This window comes from Haemaphysalis longicornis, unplaced genomic scaffold (genome assembly GCF_048455015.1).
Source record: "Haemaphysalis longicornis isolate Haplotype H1 unplaced genomic scaffold, Haemaphysalis longicornis Haplotype H1 scaffold_5, whole genome shotgun sequence".
Classification (NCBI taxonomy): domain Eukaryota; kingdom Metazoa; phylum Arthropoda; class Arachnida; order Ixodida; family Ixodidae; genus Haemaphysalis; species Haemaphysalis longicornis.
The window spans coordinates 68053560-68075439 of record NW_027526385.1 but is presented as its reverse complement, the minus strand read 5'-3'; the positions used below and the strand labels follow the sequence as shown (position 1 = coordinate 68075439).

Below are 21880 nucleotides of genomic sequence, written 5' to 3'. Positions count from 1 at the left end.
CTTTTCTTTCGATTGGCTGCACATGTTATTCTTCCCGGTGGGGAACCCGGGTGGGGAACCCGGTGGGGAACCCCTACCGGGTGGGGAACCCGGTGGGGAACCCCTTACCCCTCGGGCCTTTGGGGTGCCCCAGTGGTTAGATTTCTGGTTTCACGGTGTAAAGGTCCCGAGTTCGGTTTCTGGGACCTCCCTAACTGCATTTTTTTCTTGAGGCTTCGAGGTTTTTTGGTGCAGTGGATGGATTTGTGTCGGCCGAAACAGCTCTACTGCTAAAAGAGGAATCTATGGAATCTACAGAAAAGAAAGATCTACGGACGGAGTATGGTTACTGAAAATGGCCGTAACTCTTGTTTTACAAAAAACTGTCCCAAAAGAAATGAAATGAGAATTAGTTTATAATTTTAATGAATTTATGTGTACGCGTCTTTATTCAATGAATATATTAAGCCACCATACTTAACCAAATACAGTTATTGACTAAAACAGCTTTGCTGGTCGTGCATCTTCGAATTAATTAATAGAAGGGCTTTGAATTTTTCATTGTTTTGCTTTAGTCAATGTTAAGATTTGACGTGTGAAAGCATCAATTGAACTGGGACGTGCGCCAAGCTTAGTGGCTTTAAAGTTGGGATGCCTAGAGCACTGACTGCACCCAGAACATTGTCAAATAGCAGTGTTCTTAGTCAGGTGGCAGCAATCTTGCCACAAAATTACCCCCAGACTATTAACCTGTGGAAAAATTTGGGGAACGACTGAACCTCTGAAGCATTCTGCCTCAGGTTTTCTTAAAGAAACAAAAACCAGTGTTGTTTTTATTCGGTTAAACAATGCCGACAAGCGCAAAAGTAATTTGTCCCAATGTGAGTGTAGTTTTTGTGTCGGTTTCGATTTTCTGCAGCCAGTGAGTCAGTGTGACATCACTCACTGGGTGCTTGTAAGTGGTCACAGGAATTGGTGAATGCAGGACATAGCGAGTGTTTTGCTACTTGCTGGGTTGATTTTAAAGCGAAAGCTTTCTTAGTGCAACTGATGGCGTCCTGTCAGAAAACTAATGCATTTCCCCATCGACCAGTTGGTTGACCGAAAAGCTCTGATAATATCTCTGGGCACATGGCAGGTGCGTGGAACCGAGCATTTGTTATGTTAAAAATATTACTTGGAAATGGCGAAAAAGGAACGTTTTTAGATAAGACAATACACGCATCAATCGTGAAGGAGTACAACAGTATATCTGCATGTCATCAACCACGTATGGGTGTACATTTAGATAGTTCGCAGATGCGTGGGATCGTTCTTCGTTTGCCATCTTGGTCCTTGAAGTTTTGACGATCGATTGGATGCGCTTTCAGCTTTTGCGCTTCCCTCAACTTTCTTTAGTTGCTGTAAAGGTGAGTTACGGGAAGCTTAGCTGCCGCAGAATTCTTCGAAAAGTGAACAAACAAAAAATCAACTTATATGCGGCCGATGAGTGCTAAGAAAATGTAGCTTTCTGAAATCCTAAAACCTGAAATCCTGAAATCCTAAAAGGGGCCGTTTTCATGTTTTATAGTGCCCCCAGCGCTTGTCCGGCAGCAAACGATGCCGCATTCACTGAGAAATTAATCAATTTAGGTTAAAATTTTGGCTCTGTGGCCAAATCGTGTGTTTTCATGGCGTCTGCCATGAAGTCACAGAGGTGGGTATTCAAACGAAATTCCAGTGTGGCATTAGGCTCTGCAGCCTTGCTTACCGTCAGTCCTCCCAGATGGCGCTACCATACGGAGCCGCGGACCGTTCTCCGCCGTTGCTTTGTTTTTGACCTCATTTGCAACTGGCTTGTTTTTGTTACTGTGGAAAGTGATCATTTCGTGAAACACGGGGTATGCTCAACAAACATGGTCACGTAAGCCAGTGTTGCTTACACCAATTGGCCAGTGTTGCGTAAAAAACGGCCGGCTGCTGGGCAGCTAAAACAAGCATAGTGCGCCGAGTACCAACAGCAGTGCGCATCGGTACTTCTATGCTTACATGTATTTTTGTGCTTTTATTGTTTACACCACAAATTCTTACTGCTGTAAAATGAATTTGCATTACATTTAAGTGCAAGTGCTTCCTTCAGCAAGCTGATAAGCTCTGTCTGATTTGCGTTTGCCGGCCTCCGCCAATTGCAGAGCTGTCACAGATGACATCATAGGTTCTGTTGCGGGAAATGAGCTAGTGGGTCGCATGGCCATTCCCTTTTTTTCCTAATTATATAACTTATTTGAGCGAAGTGTGCATTAAAAGTGTGTCAGTATGATTCTAACGAGGCGATCTTTTGAATGAAGCAAACTTGTGTTTTGTCTGCATGGCCCCTTTAAAGCGCCTAAAGGACTAGTACAGTTTTTGACACGATGGTTCTGGTAGCTTTAGCTTTGACAGAGTAACCGTGTGCATTGGTCACTGACAAGGTGCTTTCTTCCGTGTTAGCATTGCTGAATTTTCGCACGGAGCATGCGCTCAGCCAATTTGCTACTGTTTAGCAAACCCCTTAGCAACCCAGTCTCGTCATTTCAAGTGAAGTCTGCATTTTGTTTGTAATCGATCCCAAAGAAGTTGGGCTCACCGCTGACTCATCTGTGCTTGCAGGTGTGAGCGGACATTTGGCAGGAAGGCATCCAGCGCATTCTGCGTCTCCCAGGCCATGCAACAAGACTTGGCTTCCAACTGGGGCGTGAAGTGAGTCCTGCGCACTCTTTTGGAACAAGTGGGGTGTTGTGACCAGGGGCGGTATTCTCGTAACTGTCCCCTTTGAAAACGTCCCTTATGCGTCCCTTTCAGCGTGACGTACTTCCGGTTAAGCAGTGGGCCTTTGATTCAAATACCGTAACTATTATTGCAAACACATTTTAAAGAACCGAAACCGTATCAGAGTATCTTTTATGTGTTTATTGTTCCGCGAGCGAACCAACAATAAGGCGACGAAAAATTGTCTGCTCCAAATCGTCTGCTCCGAGTAGCCACGGCTCATAGCTCCGCCGTGCTTGCATGGCGTCACATCCGGTTGTTCGCTTTTAGCCAATCAGGGCTCGCTCAAAAGGGACACTTTTGAAAGGGACACAAAAGGGACAAAACACGGGAATACCGCCCCAGGACCTTGTGATCGTCGTGGGTTTACAGAGGTACGAAAGAGACTTGGTGGGGCAGTTGTCAAACTTGCTGAAGCAGCTTGCCTACACACTAGAGTTAAGAGAAAGCACTACCGCAAAGCAACTTTTGGTAATAGAAACTACAAATTTTAAATAAACGCGCAGGTGCGGCGGTTGTGCCGAATACAAGTTTTCTTGAACGAGGCACGGGTTGGCATAGGCGTCCACAAACAAGTTGAAGAGGGAGGGTAAGGGGAAATCGGCGGCGGTTACAGCGACTGTTCGACAGCGAGGCATTGCCGAGGTATGAAATCCCGTCTGTTATACGGTGAATCAAATGTTTGGGTCATTTTTATGTCCAGCCAGGCCAGCACAATCGCACGGTCCAGTCTTGAACGGAGTTTGAAGCCCATTAGGGTTTTCGCTGTGGTCCCAGCCATTTGTCTGTGACAGTACCTTTGCCAAGCATATTTTCAACGTCCCGTGTACCTCCTTCAAAGCATGGCAGTTTGCGTGGCCTGTTTGATCACGGATGACATGTTGCTGTCCGGAGATGCGCTGTGTTATTCAGCTTTGAAACTTCGGGATTTTATTATCCGGTCCAAATGTGCCAAACAAGGTGTATGGGTCCTGTACTGTGGCGTGCATTGTCAAGCTTTTTAGGGGCACTGCTTCGATTCATTTACTGTGTGAATCGGCCGTCAGTAGTGTGTGCCCATCAAGCGACCCTGCAAAGTTGGTATTCATGTCAGTGGGTGCAATTCAACTTGAGGTTTCTTGGGAGGGCATAGACGCTACTTGTATGCAACAGGGACAGGATGTGACCATATGTTTGACCTTGTTATTGATTCAGGAATACCATATCGGGGAGCTTCGGGGTTTGTGCGAAGTTCACTGCTGGAACTGGTGGTATGTCCCACTTAGAATGCGGCACCGGAGCAGTAACGGCCTTGACCAAAAGGCGGTCAATTTTACTGCCTACTTTTTACTTTTTGAGACAGCAGGGCACACACTTGATGCAGCAGCCCAGGTGGCCTGTCAACAAGCCCACTGTCACGACAGAAACACACTCTGGTATGATAACGACCCTGCTGTTGGCCCTGGAAGCATTGTGCCAACATGAACTTTAGTCATCCGGCTTGCACGTTACCGGTCCACGGCGGGTGCTTCACAAAACAGTCCATCGCCAGTTTCGGGGGTGAAAAGACTGACATTCCATCGCGTGTACACTTTACTCAGTAGTGTGAGTTAGTATCTCGTGCCCATTTCAGCTGATTGCACAATTTTTACGGCTTTTGTTTCTCTTCGACCGAGGCTTTATGAGAAATGGCGTTTTTACACTTCGCAGGCCACAGGCAATGCGGCTTTGTAGCACCAGCATTTCACCGAAGTTGCTTGTGGCCACTATCGGTCAAATGGCAGCTACAGTGGAACCTCAATGATATGACCCCCTGTTTTACGACGACCCGCTTTTTACGACAGATCATCGCGGTCCCAGCAAACTCTTCATAGAAGCAATGCATTAAAAACCCCGATGACACAATGCTAGGTTGCACACGGTTTGCTTCATACGGCAAACCCTGCCGGTATAAACCGGCGCTTTTATTGCCTTTTACGCTGCTTCGCTGCCCCGTCTCGACCTTTCCTTATTCTTAACCCCCGTTTGACGCTGCTTGATGTGCAAAGGTTCGCAGGCTGGCCCGACCACTCACTAAACTGAAGCAAACAAGCAGGCGGGTACTGGCGGGTGGGAGTTAACTTTAATGGCTCATGTGGCAGCAGAACACCAACGCACCAATTGCGAGAAGGCAAAGTCCAGGTGGCAGGCGGACTGCAACTTTCAAGCTTCCATTGAGCCAATGAATGTGAAAACACATGCGCCGAAACCACACGGCAGTGACTGAACACCCGCTTTTCTCGCACGCTCAATTCATGTTTCTCCGCTTTGCCCCACCGTCGTTTCTTTGAGGCCTTCGCTACTCTTACCACCCGATCTCTGCTTATCAGTGTCTCTGAAAGCTGCATTCTTTACTTGCCCACCTTTTTTTCCATTTGCACCTCGTACTATTGTTCATTTCGCTTGGCCTAGGCCGTTTCACCTTTTTCCCTCCCTCTCAATTTACTCAGCCGCATCAACCTTCCCAGCTAACCTCGCGCGCTTGCGAGGCGCAAGGCTGGCGGTGTATCGCCGAACAGCATGGGGGTCGCATGGCGCACTGATCGTGGCTAGCCCAGACACCTTGGAGGGGAGGGGGTCACAAAACAGGCAGTTCTCGTGCAAGTCGACATTTTTTCTAGGATGTGTTTTTGAAATGTTTTCCTACAAAATACATGTGTATTCGAAATTTTTTCTGCTGTCAGTAGTTTGTTATACACAACTCCTTTATTATCATCTTCTACGACAAGTTGACAAAAAATTTGATTTTGATAAATTTTTTTGCAACTATGATGTATGAAAACGTTTTAAAAACTGGTGTTGTTTGAAAGGGCATTGAGTCGCCTTCATTCTGTGTTGCTGTAATTATTGCCTAACCAATATGTTTAGCAGCAAAAAAAATGTTTTCTTGGACCCCTAAAAATCAGTCAATTTCGCACGCTAACGAAAGAGTTAAAGCATCCCTGCGTGAATTGAATCGGGAAACCCTTCGGTCTGTGTGTAATGCTTGATCTGTCACAGTTTTGCCACATACGATGATGGTATTAAGAAAAGGCGCTAGGTGTTTCATGTTTCCATATGAGACCTCTTACATTACCCCAGGATGATATTCTTTCCAGCCATGCATTTGTTTGTAGTAGTGAAGCCAACTTCAAAACGGCTCGGGTGTATAGCGCTTCATAGGGATGCATCTTGTGTCATGGCGGTACTTAGTAAAAGGACCTAGGGCCTTTCCACTTTGATGTGATGTCAGACGGCCTATATGCCCCTGGAAAAGGCGTCTTGCAATCAATGCATTTGTGTATAGCGCTGAAGCAACTTGTGCCTTTATCTGAAAATTTGCACTGGGAAGTTTCTGCAGTTGTTTTTTTAAAGCGAAAGCTTTCTTAGTGGGATCAGTGGCATCCTGTCAGAAAACTAATGCATATCCCCGTAGACCGGTTGGTTGACCGAAACGATCTGATACGATGTGCGGACACAAGGGGCATGCGTGAAACCGAGTTTCCATTGGGTCAAAACGGTTACTTGAAAATCGATAAAAGGGACGGTTCTCGATGAGACGTATCGATTATGAAGAAGGAGTACAACGGTTCGCTTTTATCTCATAAACCACGTTATCGGTATACATTTAGATCATTCGAAGATACGTTTACTTAGTGCGCGAACAATCGTCACATGAGTTCGTTCTGCGTTTGCAATTTGGCTCTTTGAGGGTTTGACGATCCATTGGACAGTCTTTCGGCAAAGGTTGGATGCGCTTTCAGCTTTCCTGCTTCTCTTTTAACTTTCTTTGGGAAGGGATGGCAAATTTCATTTCTTGTGTGTTTTATCTGTTCTGAATTGATCACCCCGTGCATTTAGTTCCTCACGTAACCGTACTTGTTCTGCAAGACCTTAACAACTTCTTGACCCGGACTTCGTCTTGCCAGGGCAGAAGTCTTGTACGACAAGCCCTCCAGCGCCTTCCAGCCAACGGGCGTCGACGAGCGGCACGAATTGTTTAAGCGACTGGCGGCGGAGTACCCAGAGCTGAGCAGCACGGAATCAAGCTCACCTGACTTGGAGAATGTCTTCACCCAGCTGGCACCCGGATCAGACAGAGCGACCCTGAAGCCCCATCGGCCTGCCCTTATTGTCAGCAGTACAAGCTGGACAGGTGTTTCTTGCCCCTCTTCTATATTTAATAATTATTTATTAAGTGCAGAGCACTTTAGGGGCTCGCCTTTTCATCGTAGCTCGCTCGCTGGACCCAAGTAGAGCCAGACGGAGTTCTGTAGTTGCGGTGTAACCCAGAGGCTTCTAAAGCCAGGCGGTTTATATAGTCATAAGCGTTTGGAACTCTTGAACCGCTGGCACTTGTCATACATCTCCCCGTTGTTTAGCGCAAAGAAAACTGTAGGTACACTTGAGGCAAAATGTACGCAATTAACCGGCAGCGCCTACATTCATTTAGTTAGGAACGCTCGTTGCGTTGGTCTTTACTCGTTGCGTTGGTCTTTACTCGTTGCGTTGGTCTTTACTTTACGATGGTAAGCGAAAAAAAGTGGCTGGGCAACGCCGGCAAGTGCGGGAGGAAAAGCAAGCACACAAAGAACAGAACTCCCGCTGGCGAAATTTGAAATGCGTTGGACAAACTTCGTTGAATTTATCAGCAGAGGAAAGAGATAGGGCGGCGAAGAGCGTAATGGGTGGTAAGAGTGAGCGGATAACGGTGCCACAGCCCATTATGGTGAATCACTGCTCTGCTCTTCCGACAGCTTTCACGTTGAGTGGATTGGCTTTTTTTTTTTTTTTTTTTTTTAGGTATTCCACAGCCTTTGCTTGTAGTGCGACCGTATCGGTGAGATGCTGAGAGCACATTGCGTGATTGATGGCCTTGTTGCAAATATAGTCAAACCCGGTTATATCGAACGCAGAAAAACACCCATCAGTTCAATATAGGGGATAATTCGACATAAGCATGCTAAAGGAACCATAAAAGCACATACCATTTATAGAAACACTTTATTAATGAAACTGCGTTACCTTCGCACAAATCAGTCCTGCATCTTCTGCTTGAACAACCTCGCTTGCCGATACAGTACATACTTCTTTCTCCACATTGGCTAAAGGGTCGGAGCAGCTGAGGCCGTAACCCTCCACATTTGCGAAGAAGTGTCGAACTAGTGTGAGTGCACTATTCAGATCGGAGGTTGTGGGCAAAACAGCGTCGTTGCTTTCTGCGTTGCACCCGCTTTCTCTTGCGCTCACTACAATGTTGGCAATGTAGTCTTACAAACGGTCCCGTGTTCGCAACACCATCATCCACACGCACAAATTCGCCGACCGTTGATCAGGCAATGGCGTCCGAAATTCCATCAGATCACTCTACACTTTGGCAACACCGACGGTGGCTTTGTTGCACTCCTCAGGATAATCAGTCATCACTGTCACACACAAGCTGGCAGATTTGAACCACTTTTGGGCGGTTTCTTTAGTAGCGTCTGCCCAGAACCTACTTTGACAGGGCATTCTCAAGAGTCTTGTGCCTGACGGGTACGTATACCCCTCACCAAGTTCGACTTGATTTACCATTGCCAGCGTCAAGGAGAAAGGCAAATTTGGCAAGTTTATGCTAGCCAGAGCCAATAAAAAATCCCTTCTTTAGTGATGCTAGCGCTAGCCACAACAATTACATTTCCAAAAAACCCCCTAAAGCACGAAAGACGCAAACAAAATGAACAAAAAAAAAAGCACGGTAGGCAGGCTAAGATCATTTTTTGCCCATGAGTGGCCGGGCTAAGCTACTTTGAGGGATGTGCCGGCGGAATTTCTCCTCCACCCCGAAGAAAAGCCAACTTTGGGGGACACTTCTGCGGCATATCATTTAATATGTCGGTTGCCGCTGGTATTTTTGTTCGATATAACCGTTTCCAGAAATAGTTCGATATAAAGGATAATTTTATGTATAAGGCTTCGATATAGTCGGGTTCGACTGTGTTACTTCTGATTCCTTCACTTTAAAGGCTTGTGTATAGATGTGATGCTACGAGTGAATGGTACTGCCAGTTTGTTATACAGTCTACGCCCGTTACACCGGACCGTTTTAATCCAGAAAAAAACGTCCACTGTAGCCGAAGTATGCAGTATCTGAAGGGGGGGGGGGGGGTGGTATGAGCCCTGAAGTGGGTACTTTGACCGATATTGCATATGCATAGTACATACACTTTCTTCTTTCTACACGCCTGCAGCACCTCTGCACAGTGATCGCGCGAGGGCAAAGAATCGCGTAAACACTGTTTCCAAAGCTTAGCACTGGCACTTGGAAAAGGCCTAGCGCATGCGGTCAAGCATGTAAAGACGCATAATAAGCTGAGCAAATAAAGCAAGAATATAACTAGGCGCAATTATTAACTGGCTATAAAACATCAGCCGTGGCCATCAGAATTAGCTAAACTTTTTTAAATCCCTTCACAACGAGGCAGGTTTTCCCGAAACCGTTCGTCAAACAAATCGGATCGCTGCCTGATGTTCCCCCAAGGCAGCTTCCACATTTTTAACAAGTTTAGTCAGGTCATTGAAACAGCTGTTATGAAATAATCTGATGACGGACAGCTGTGAAATCGAAAGTTTGACTAGTTGGACTTGCGCACGGTTACTGGCAGATTGCACACAATGGATGGGAACCAACCCCCCTACTTGAGGCTGAGGCATTTCTTTCCTTTTTCACCGAACGGAACGGGAAGATGCATGGTGTGGGAATATAAAGACCAAACTTCACTGAACCCAAGTTTTTTATTACATAAAAAAAAACTGACGAGGGCAGACTCGCCTCCGGGTGCACCGCTTTGTGTATTCGATAGCCCTGTTTTTAATCTCACATGAGTCGCGTTTATCGGCAGCGGCCTTGTTCTTGACGGTAGAGTGGACCGTCTGCTTAGAGAGGCCTGTAGTTCTGGCAATGTCGGCCTGTTTTTCCCCATGTTCGACAGCGTTAATTACGCTTAATTTATCCGACAGTGAAATCAGCTACCCTGCCGTTCATGCCGCTGGTCGCACAAAAAAAAAGCCACTGGCACTGGCTTGACTTGGCTGCGCCAATGACCCAGCTGCAAGCAATGTAGCCAGCAATAAGTTTTCTTGCCAAACTAAACAAAGAAAAAGCATATCGGGTGCCGGCCCCGCAGAAGTCCGCTATAAACATTCAGTCTAAACAATTTTCGCCTAAAATTTAGTTTGTTGTAGCCGATAGTCTGCTCTGGCCGGGTCCGTTATGAGCGGAGTGGACTCCATTTAAAATGCATGGGGACCAGACAAACCAACAGAAATGGTCTGTTGTAACCGAAAATCCATTGTTGCCGGATCCGCTGTAACGAGCGTAGACTGTAGTAAATGTCCGGCACCTTGTAGCATTAACAGTTGTTCCACATTTAGTACAACTAATAGAGTAAAAAAGACACTGCTGACCAGAGCATGACTGATGGAAATAAAGATACGTAAAAGGGACCCTTTGGAAATTTAAGGCCATGCAGGTGTGCCACGTAAGGTTGTACAGTACTTCGTGTAAATTATTTTGACATTAAAAACGGCTCTATGTTGAGAGAAATGCCAGTTGGGCATGATGGTCGTACAGTCGAACCCCGCTACAACGAACGCCGCTTCAACGAAATTTCCGCTTCAACGAAATATTTCCAATTCCCCGTCAGCTAGCCATAGAAGTCAATGCAACAAAGTCCTCGCCACAACGAACCATTTGTCAGGCTTGCTTTCGCTTCAACGAAATTTTCGATGATTTGGGCTGGGTTTGAACAATTATTTGACAATAAAATAAGCATAGCGCCAGCTATCTGTAACTTTTTATACATTCAGGACGCTTAGTTTCACCGAAAATGCGCGTTGCGACCACACCGCCACCCAAAACAAAACAAAAAATAACTCATAGGCGCACGCCATTGCTTGATGGTGATAACGATGTGGCTGGCCGTCTTTACACGAGGCGCAGGCCCGCTTCGCCAAGGCGGAGCCAGAGCTACAGCCAATCCATATCCAGTTGAAATTGCATGAATGTGCTCCGCTGCTGGCGCGGTGCCGTCATGTATGCGTTGTGAGCAGCTGTCCTTGCCGTTTTCCTTCTACCATTCTTCATAGCCAAGAGTGAAAATCATGTTTGCGCGTTTGGTCTTGAAGCCTAGTCATCCTATCTTAGTCGCGAGCGCGCGGTCCTGTTAAATGCAAGCGCGCGCGTCTTGCCTGCCAAGGTCAGTAGCTGCCGTGCCCTGTCAGAGGATAAGATAACGGCACTGCTCCTGCCACAAGCGAGAGGGGGGCTTCCCACGGCCTAGCAGCTATCTGCAAGTAATCAGCTCGGTGGACACGCCTTGTTGTACAGCGATACGTTTTGCGCCTGCATATCTTCACCCCCCTCCGTAACGCGTTCTTTGGGTGGTGAAAAAACAGATAACCATTGGTATGTTTGTTATCAGAATAAACATGAGTTATTGCGCGTCACTCCTTTTTCTAAACATTGTATTATGCTGCCAATGTTGCGGAAACGCACGGGGCTATTTTTCTGGCCTTTCCGTGGTGTGTTGGGGCAGATTTCGCCTCAACGAATTTTCGCTTCAACGAAATTTTTCGCACGTCCCGTCAATTTCGTTGTAGCGGGATTCGACTGTACTGACTTTAGAACCAAATACAGCAGGCATGATTGCCTCTTTTTTCTTTATCCGCAACTATAGAGGACGAAGACTTCGGGGTGCTTTTATCTGCTCTAAAAGGTGAGAATTTTTTCCCCGCCGCTTTAGGCTTTGATTTCAATTTGAGAGTGTGTATAGCACCAATAAAACTTTGTAACAATGTAGAGTCTGTAACTTAAGTTGTAGTTCCACTTGCCCGGGACCTTCTATTTGCGGCAGACCGCAGTGACGGAAACATTGTGACTAAGTAAATGTGAAAATGAAAAGAAAAGATGTCGGAATGGTGAAATCCTGACAAGCGCAAAGCTTTATCTAAACAATGTTGCTTTGTAGCGGCTTGTGCCAGGTGCTCAACGAAATTCATGCCACAGACCCCTTTGGGGATAATTCAGCTTCAAGTACCTATTTTGGTATGCTCCATCTTTCGAGACAAGCACCAATTACACCCACGTGCATTCGACGATAGCGGTTGCATGAAATGTAGAGAGAAATTTGGTCGGTGAATGCTTACTGCTCAATATTCTGCACGCTGTAAAGAACAGTACAAGAATAAAATTCTGCAAGAGCTTTGTCCTTCGTGCTCTTGGTCTTGTGGAAAGCTTATCAAATGCCTGCATGCAATAAGTGTTTTGTGCAACGGACAAGTTCCAACAAAAGCCTTCAAAATGTTGTCTGCTCTAATCTTGGTCACGTTAAAAGCAAAAACGCCCGTGTGTTCGAGGTTTTGGCGCACGTTACAGATCCCCAGGGGGTCAAAATTAATCCGGAGCCCTCCACTGCGGTGCGCCTTATCACCTGCATTGCATCGGTGTGTTAAACCCTAGAATCAATCAATCAATCCAATCCAATCTTGGTTGAGCAGCCAAAAAACGGGTAGTAAGTACATTGACCGTGCACTATTAGGGCTCGAGACATCCACTGAATACTGAAGTAAATGGTTAAAAGGGTCGACTACACCATGCAGCCAGTAATAAGAGTTTGACAAAGCCACTTTGGTGTACCTTTTAAAGTATGTCATTGCCTGCTGTTGAGCTGGGAATAGCCACCACAAACTGCATCACCCATTGCTTCTTTTTACAGAGTACAATGAGCGAAAAGAGCAAGGCGACACCAGCCTTCCGAATCTCTTCTGTGCCATCACTGGTAAGACTTCAGGGACGTTTTCTCACTGCACGCAACATTACCTTGGCGTCACTCGTTTCATGTGCGAAGATGGTGCAAATGCGTGCAACGTGTGTTGTTTTGGCAGGCAAGGGGCCCCAGAAGGAGCACTACCTGTCCCTCATCCGAGCCAACCCTCTGAGGCACGTCCAGTTCCTGACGCCCTGGCTGTCGGCCCAGGACTACCCTAAACTACTCGGTCAGTATTAGCACTGAAACGCGGGCTAGTTGGTGACAATTCATGACTGCAACTTGAGTGCACAAAAACGAGGACTAAACGAAAAAGACACAAAGACCAGCGTTGACTAACAGATGGATTTTTATTCATCACTCACCACATCTATATACCCTCTTTTACACCATCCACGCATGATCAAATGTGCACGTATCACATCATACACACAAACACAAGAAAAAATCACTTTACACTTTAGATTATCTCATGTCGTCTAACAACTTATTTCATTTCCTTATCGGGCAGGGCTAGTGAAGGTTGACGTTTGCATGTTCCCTTTATTTTCGACATTTGCCAGGCTTCCACTATCTCTCGTGTAGTCCTGTCTCTATCTTTGTGTCTTTTCCATTCAGTCCTCGCTTTTTGTGCGCTCAAGTTACAGTCGTGAATCGGTCGGTATTGATTGAGCGTGCTCTAGCAGTGCAGTGGGACCGCATTTCTAGTGAAATTGTAACAATTCTTCACTTTTTCTCACGCCCTCTCTTTCTCGCTCTCTTTTCTGCACTTTGCATTGAGTTTTATTTTCACGCATAGTTTCTCAATCTTGTCTAGCAAGACCCACCGTAGTGGCTGAGTGGCTAGGGTATTGCACCGTTGAGCCTGAAGACGCGGCAGGGTTGATTCTGGCCGAAGTGGCTGCTTTTGAGATGGAGGCAAAAAGCGAAAACGCTTGTGTGTTCGAGATTTCAGCGCACGTTAAAGATCCCCAGGTGGCCAATATCAATCCGGAGGCCTCCACTACGGCGGGCCTCACAGCCCAGGTGTACCTTCGGCGCGTCAAACCTACAAAATCAAATCAAATCAGTCAATCTTCTCTAGAAGAAATACTGGCTCTGCATTGGCGTGCCATCAAGGTAATCGGGGGTAGTGTGTGAATCGGACTGTCAGATTGGCAGCTAGTGTGTGATGCTGCGGACTAGACTTGTTGGTGCTGAAGTGTTTGTCAGTTTAGATTTTCGACTCCTTCTGTATTACATCAGCTGTTGCATCTTGCTATTACCCGGTCTTGTAACTTCGAAGCTGTAGAGTTCGCCGCCCAGGAAAGTGACGGGTAGGGCCAGCTGTCTTTAGAGTCGTCGGCAAAGCTGCAAAGTATCAGACAGCAACAATCGCGTCCCGCATTAAAAGCTTATTTTACGAAATATTATGATAGTTGGAAAATGGTTATTGCTGCTGCTGTCATAGTCTTTGTTGACACAGGTGATTTGTCAAGAAGTACTAAATGTAAATCGGGGTAATCGTTGCCATCTTCTTGTAAACAGTTTGGTATCTCCTCATTGGATGGCATTGTGTAAGCTGAGACCCGTGAAGAATCTTTTTAAGTGCAGAGCACTTTAGGGACTTGCCTTGTCATCGTAACTCGCTCTCTAGACCCAAGTAGAGCCACACGGCGTTCCGTCATAGTGGCTGTCGTTGCGGTGTAACCCAGAGGCTTCAAATGCCAAGTGGTTCATATAGTCATAAGTGTTCAAAACTCGTGAACCGCTGGCACTTGTCATACATCTCCCCGTTGTTTAGCGCAAAGAAGACTGCAGGTACATTTGAGGCAAAATATACGTAATTAACCGGCAGCGCCCGCGTTCGTTTAGTTAGGAACGCTCGTTGGGCTGGTTTTTACGATAGGAAGCGAAAAAAGGTGGCAGTGCAACGCCAGCATGTGCGGGAGGAAAAGCAAGCAAGCACACAAAGAACAGAACTGCTGCTGGCACAGTTTCAGACAGGGGGCGCGCGAGCACTGCGAAGGCGGGAAATTTGAATTGCATTTTGTGCTAGCAGTGAGCAGATAATGGCGCTACAGCTCATTATGGCGAATCACTGCTCTGCACTTCCGACAGCTTTCACATTGAGTGGAGCAACTTTAATTTTTTTATGCAAAATGTCAAAGGCCACCTAAATAGCTGATTTTCGACACGTTATTTCTTAAAATGATGGAAAATTTAGCTGGTTGTGCTAGTAATTGCTGAGCGTCTTTGTGAGGCAAGGCCTCACTAAATTTGACAGTGCACGGCGGATGCAAAGTGCCTGCTTTCTTCCTCTTCCAAGTGCATCGTTTATTTTGAACGTCAAGTGGCGTACAGCAGCATTTCTGCGTGCAGGGGATGGTTTATTAGCAAAGCAGCCTTTCTTGACAGTTTTTCAGATGGGAAACGTAATTTGGAAAGCCACATTTGGAAAGCCACAAACCTATTGTCGGCGATGATACACTTTGGTTTGCATGAGGCACATAATTCTCCTCGGAGTCGCAGGGATCTTTGGCAAACTTGGCGTAGCCACTTGCAACAGATTGCACTCTAAGTTAGATTGACAAAAACGCCATGCTGTCCCCCACAGAAGAGTTTGTGCTTTGAAGGGCATCCTTTATGTACTGCCTCCTAATGGGGGACGTCAGGGCTCTTGAATAGTATTATTATGTGAATTTTTCCTACCATGAAGCTTGATGCTTCATGGTAGGATGATGCTTCTCTCATTGCTGATGGTGATGCTGTAGGGATTCCTGTACTACAACGGAGAGAGATAATTCTTATTTTTTATTATTATTATTTTTTTTTTTTCACAAAGGCTTTTGTTTTTCTACACCGCCAATCTGGAACCACTGCCCTGCTGGCAATAGACTTGTGCCAGAAGTAACGTCGTAGCACCTTTGAAATTTACGTCTTGGCAGCACTATACCAACTCGAAAACGGGTGCTTTTTGAGATGGGTACAAACTCGGGATTTCACCCCAGAGCGGAGGGCATATGGGGCTGTGTTGTAGTGGTGCAGGGCAGGACATTCCTTTGTGAGAGTCAGGACTTTCCAACTTGGGACCTCTTGGATAGCCAGAAAAATTTCTGCTGAGTGGGAAGCCAGTCAGAGTTCTCGTTTAATGAAAGCAGGGGGTGGTGGGATGTGAAATTTATGCGGAAAGCACAGTTGGGCTGGAGATTGTCGATAGGGAGACAACAGATGTTGGTGAGAAGCGAGGGAGGGGTTGTCTTTGGGCTTGGCTTGCAGGAGGAAGTCTGAGTGGGGGAGACAGTAAGGGTACACAAGCTGTGCTCAAAATAGTTGGCACCTGTGCTCCCCCGTATTTGCCCGTACCGAACAATTCCGAGCAGTTTGTGGGCGGTTTAAGGCTGTTCTCGCAATAGAAATTTTAGAGTAAATAAAATGTGCCACTCCTCTGGAGCAGCTCTGAGCAGCCCAAAATCACAAATAGGAGGAGGCAACTGGATTGCACACACAGTAGGTAAGGGGAAAACAGGTGAAAGCTTAAAACATGCACTGGTGTCGCACTGCTCAACACCAGGTGGAGACACTTGGAGTGTGTCCAAGCCTCCACTCACTTGGGGAGTGGAGATTTCTCACTTAGGCATGTGTGCTTGGACGTTCCCACTCTTGTTAGCAGCGTAGCCAATGGTCCAAAGTAGAGTGAAACGGTGCTTCGGGGGAGCAGAAGAAGGAGATGAGGTGCTGTGTGAGGGGATCAGCAGGGCTGTTGAAGATGCGGCAGTGTGTCGAGCAGGAATCGCAAAATATGTGGGTGGAGTTGGATGTAGGCGTAGCTGGGAAAACGCGAAGTGTTTCTAGGCAGGTGGTACTGTTGGGTGGAAGGGATAGGAAAGAACAGCGGCCCATTCCGAAGAAGACTGTGATGCTCTGTTCAGCGGTGACTCCCTTGTGTGTCAACATTGTGGCAAATAATGTCGCGTTTTCTCACTTTTGTTTGCTTTTGGTCTCCTTGTCAGCTCCATTGTCATATTTTTTCAGCGAAGCTGTCTTGCACTTTGTTCTGATTGAAATTTTGTGTGCGTCTATCGGGTCGTGCCAACCAAGAATCGCGTGCACTCGCTTTAGGACCAGTGTAAAACGCTCTGTACCTCTCAGTCTAATGTAGATGTCTTGGGGAAAAAAAATCATAGAAATTTTCTGATAGGACGACCGTATCATTTCGCCGAGTTATGTTTATTTGTCATAACCACTTTAGTTCGGAGTGAAGTTGTAAATGTTACTGAATTCCCGTCCGCTGTCGTATACGTCCCATTGAAATGCCCAATGATGTGTATACCGAGGGAGTAGGGTTACAGAAGAAAGGCTGCATGCAACTCTTGTTTTAGCAGGACTATCCTGAAAGCAATTGTATGACAATTCTTTACTAGGGTCACTATTATTATCCCGAGTCTGATTTACTTGTCATCAGTTCGCAGTGAAGTTGTAAGCGTTACGAAATTCCTGTCTGCTGTCAATACGTGGTCGCTTATGTACGGAGGAAAATGGTTACAGAAAAAGGTTTTAACTCTCTTTTTATTGAAACTATATCCCAAAACAATTTATGTGAGCATTAATTTAGAATTAATTCTAAATAGGCTGTAAGTGTATGTGTTAGACCTGTTAGTCAACCGAGAAGCCCTGATAAGATCTCTGGACACACGTCGCGTGTGTGAATTAATATAGTAACTCACCGTTTATAACTCAATGCAGTTACCCAATACATAATACAGCTTTGCTGGTCTTCCATCCTCAGAGTTTAGTAGAAGGGCTCTAAATATATATATTTTTTTTTTACGGGGACATATTTATTTTTAAAGTGAAACCTTTTAAAACGAAAGCTTTCTTACTGGAACCAATAGTGTCCTGCCAGAAAACTAATGCGTTCCCTCATAGACCAGTTAGTCAACAGAAAAGACGTTATAAGATCTCTGGACACGTGTTGCATGCATGAAACCGGGATTCCATTGTGTAAAAATGGTTACTTTAAAATCGCGAAACAATAACAGTTTTAGATAAGACAGTATACGCATCAATCAAGAAGGAGGAGTGCAGTAGTATATCTTTATCTCATAAACCATGCATCAGTATACATTTAGATCGTTCGTAGATGCGCTTACTTAGTGCGCGAACAATCGTCCCATGAGTTAATTCCTCATTTTGCAATTTGGCTCTTTGAAGGTTTGATGATTGATTGGACGCACTTTCGGCGAAGGTTGGATGCACTTCCAGCTTTTGTGCTTCTCTTTCAACTTTCTTTAGGACGAGATGGTGAAGTTTTTCCCTTTAAACTGGAGAGCGTAAAATAGTTTTGTTGATTCCTGCCCTGTTTGTTGCAGGTTCGGCCGACCTGGGCGTCTGCCTGCACACCTCCTCCAGCAAGCTGGACCTGCCGATGAAGGTGGTGGACATGTTTGGCTGCGGCCTCCCCGTCTGCGCCATCGACTACCCGTGGTGAGGCCACACTCTCGTACGAGTTATCCTCTTGCGCTGGAAAGGTGTTGTGCTGCTGAGCACGAGGACGCGGGTTCGATTTCCGGCTGCGGCGGCCGCTTTTCTGATGGAGGCAAAAAGCAAAAACGCCCGTGTGTACGAGATTTTGGCGCGCGTTAAAGATCCCCTGCAGGTGGTCAAAATTAATCTGGAGACCTCCATTATGGCGAGCCTCATCGCCTGCATTGCGTCGGCGCATTAAACCTCACGATCAATCATCATGGGCGAAAAATCTTTGTTGGCCATTAACCTTCACCGGGTAGAACGGTTCATTATTATGATCGTGTGTGTGTGTGTGCCTGCGTGTGTGCGTGCATGCGTGAAACGCTGCCATTTTGTGGCCACCATAGTAACTGTGAAATGAAGTTACAGATATGCCACTTCATTTGGGGGAGGGGGAGTGGCACATGCATACGATGCACCCAGTGCAACTTAATCCTTGCTCAGTGTGTTTGCTTGCACCGTGCACTGTTCCTCTGTGGGAGAATTGAGTGAAACCGTTTGGAAGTGGGAAAAACAAGCTGGTTGTCAAGTTTCTTCAGGGCTATGCCGATTTCAAGCAAGTGAATCAGTTTTTTTTTTTTTTTTTTTTTTTTAATCGAATACGTAGAACTGAAAGCATCGTGAATGTGTAGCACCGGAATTGAATTCTTTTAACAGCTACGTGAACAGGCTTGAGTTTGTTTCGTTACGTGGTAGCACACAGCCGTGGTAAGGGTGTGTTCAAGTTGTTCTGGCAGGCCACTCACATTTTGCTATCTTTTATCACCGATTGGCGAGACCTCACTGACATTGTTCAGCTGCACTGTATATCATTGTGTGCCTAGATTAGTAAGAAATTTTTTCATCTTCATGCCAACTGAAACAGCCAGTCATTTCATACGCCACAATGTCTCCCAATGCCTGCGTCAGTTGTTTGTTTTTCCCCTGCAAGGATCAGGTTGACAGAGCACCCACTAAGAAACTCTTGGTTCAGGAATGAGACAGCTGTGCATATTGCGCAGTTCTGATAGAATTCTGTTTTCCTGCGCCATGCTGCTGCAAGAGCATGAAAAGTGCGAAAATTGCGCCAAACTGCCCCGAAACAGCCTCGAAAGCTATGATTTCGACACTCACTTCAGTTCTGTTGGGGAAAAAAAGCCGGGTTTGCTTGCTTTGCGAAACTTTTCCCGTGGCTCCACACTCGTTCGTACAATGCGGTCTGGGATTATAAAAATAATAATAATAATAGTTTCAGCATCCAAATGGCAAACAAAACACCCTATAATTGCTCTGCTTTTCGATTTGATATCTTTAATCGCATTTTGCATTGCCTATGCATTCAGCCTCAGTACAATGAAGACGTTTGCAAGAAGTTAGTGCAGTTTGTACCTTGGGATACTCTGCTAAATACTTTTCTAAAGGCTGTATTAGTGTTGTGTGTATTCCAAACCGATTTAAAAATGTACCTGCCCCCAAAGGTTGCTACAAATTTGTCTTTTTGTTTTTAACTACTAGCTAAGACGACGAGTTAAATGTCGTAAGCTGCTCCAAACTGAGGTTCTTCTGCTCCGAAATTGAGATTTTGCTGCTCCCAAAACTTCTCCCAAATCTGTTAGAGCTGTCTCACCCCTGTTGGTTACTTGACTAATTACGAGATGCATCCAGGCTTGCAACAAAGCATTTTCTGATGAAAGCAGCCTGCTAACCGATTGTTTTAGAAGTGCAAAATCACTAGGAAAAATAAGCATTTGCAGTGTTTGGAATTCACGTTACTGCTGTGTGTAAGTGCTGAAACCAATCTGTATTTCAGTATATAAAAACAACTTACCTTATTGTTTTGGTTTATAAAACTAAACACAAAAACACGTGATTACACGCCTAGAGAGCAACTGTAGCTTGTACAGTTTTAAAACACGGAGTTGCCACCGATGCAATAAATTGGTGAGTGTTGGTTGATGCTCGAATTTTCCTCCACTACGCCACTGTTCCAGCTTGCAGGAGCTGGTGAAGCCTGGAGTGACTGGCCTTGTGTTCGACACCAGCAGCGAGCTTTGTCAGCAGATATGTGTGAGTACTACCCCGAAATTGGCTTTTTTAAGTGCAGAGCACTTTAGGGGCTCGCCTGGTCGTCGTAGCTCGCTCGCTGGACCCAAGTAGAGCCCCTCGGCGTTCCATCGTAGCGGCTGTCGTCGCGGCGTAACCCAGAGGCTTCGAAAGCAAAGCGGTTTATATAGTCATAAACGTTCGAAACTCGGGAACAGCTGGCGCTTGTCATGCACTTCCCCGTTGTTTAGCGCAAAGAAGTACATTTGAGGCAAAATAAACGTAATTAACCGGCAGCGCCGGCGTTCATTTAGTTAGGAATGCTCATTGGCTTCTTGGTTTTTACAATAGTAAGTGGAAAAAAAGTGGCAGTGCAATGCCGGCACGTGCGGGAGGAAAAGCAAGCACAAAAAAAACCAGCATTCCTGCTGGCGCAGTTTCAGGCGGTGGCGCGCGAGCACTGTGAAAGCAGGAAATTTGAATTGCATTGGGTGGTAGCAGTGAGCGGATAACAACGCCACAGCCCATTATGGTGAATCACTGCTCTGCACTTCTGACAGCTTTCACATTGAGTGGAACGGCTTCAATTTTTTTTAGTATTCTCCCATCACGTCACTAGTGATGTCGTGTAGTGCAAAATCGGACAGCTTTTTATTGTTTTTTTTACAAGAAGTTTTTCGGTGCTGGATTTAAGAGTTGAGTGAGTTACCATGAGCTAATTCTCTTAAACTAAACAATGCTGTATTTTGTCTTCATGGCCCCTTTAATTAAGGCATGCATACCATAGACCAGGTATGACGAACTGTTTTTTTTCAAGAATGAGGTTGAATTATGCTGCTTTCTTCACTGCATTCGTTTTGCTCTACGTTCTTTCATTCGCTGCAGGACTTGCTTCAAGGTTTCCCCAAGCCATCGGAGCAGCTGGAATCCATGAGGGGAAACGTACACAAGTGGCAGAGCATTCGCTGGGACGACAACTGGAGAGCCGTTGCACTTCCGAAATTCCGTGATGTCTAAAGTTCGGTGGTGCTACTGTACCTTCTAAATCCTGGCGTTGACCCAAACATCCGAGTAACTGTGGTTCTGTGAATGTGAGTTGTGAAAACGTGCCTGTGTGTCAGCAAACTTTCAAGGTAAACTTCATTCTGATGTGGGTGTTTGTGTCAAATGTGGAGTTTGATTAATTTTTTGTGTGTGTGAACCCTTTTTTGGGAGCTAGAATGTTGGGATTGTGGACCAAAAATATTTGTGAGTACTGTGAATAAATTGTTGACAAGTCTCGGATTTCTTTTGATGTGCACTACATATTTCTCTATACTGTGTTCGTTTCTTTTAAATGCAGAGCATTTCAGTAACTCACGATGTCACCCGCATTGTCCATATTTCTCTATACTGTGTTCGTTTCTTTTAAATGCAGAGCATTTCAGTAACTCATGATGTCACCCGCGTTGTCCCGTCGTAGTCCGCACCGTCGTTGTCCACACCCCTCCCCCTACACAATATAAAAGAAAATACTATCCGGCGCCAGGTTTCGATCCCTCGACCCTGTGGGCGGAACGCAATGTACATAGTGCTCTACCCACTGCGCCACAAAGCCGACACAGAATGGGACGCTATGAACGCGCCTTATATCGTTGACTCATTCAAATTACTGCTGACGAGCGCTCTCTCGTCAACAGTTGCCACAAGTGCAACAACATTAACGTAACGCAAACTACTTAAAGGGGCCCTGAAAGGCATTTTGAGCACACTAAATGAACTAGCGCAACCGTTAGATTGGG

The 21880-nt window shown here is 45.8% G+C and overlaps 1 protein-coding gene across 4 annotated transcripts in view; it reads left to right on the top strand.

Annotated features, from left to right (window-relative positions):
* The window catches only part of Alg1 (ALG1, chitobiosyldiphosphodolichol beta-mannosyltransferase), a 167291-nt gene extending 145913 nt beyond the window's left edge, over positions 1–21378 (top strand). For all 4 annotated transcript variants that reach the window (XM_077670636.1, XM_077670638.1, XM_077670637.1 and 1 more), the window contains exons 6-13: positions 2608–2697; positions 6693–6919; positions 11481–11519; positions 12519–12581; positions 12688–12798; positions 17921–18035; positions 20048–20123; positions 20985–21378. In XM_077670636.1, coding sequence (XP_077526762.1) covers positions 2608–2697; positions 6693–6919; positions 11481–11519; positions 12519–12581; positions 12688–12798; positions 17921–18035; positions 20048–20123; positions 20985–21116 — 853 coding nt within the window. In that variant the 3' untranslated portion in view covers positions 21117–21378. The remainder of the gene's footprint in view (positions 1–2607; positions 2698–6692; positions 6920–11480; positions 11520–12518; positions 12582–12687; positions 12799–17920; positions 18036–20047; positions 20124–20984) is intronic.
* Positions 21379–21880: the final 502 nt, after the last annotated feature.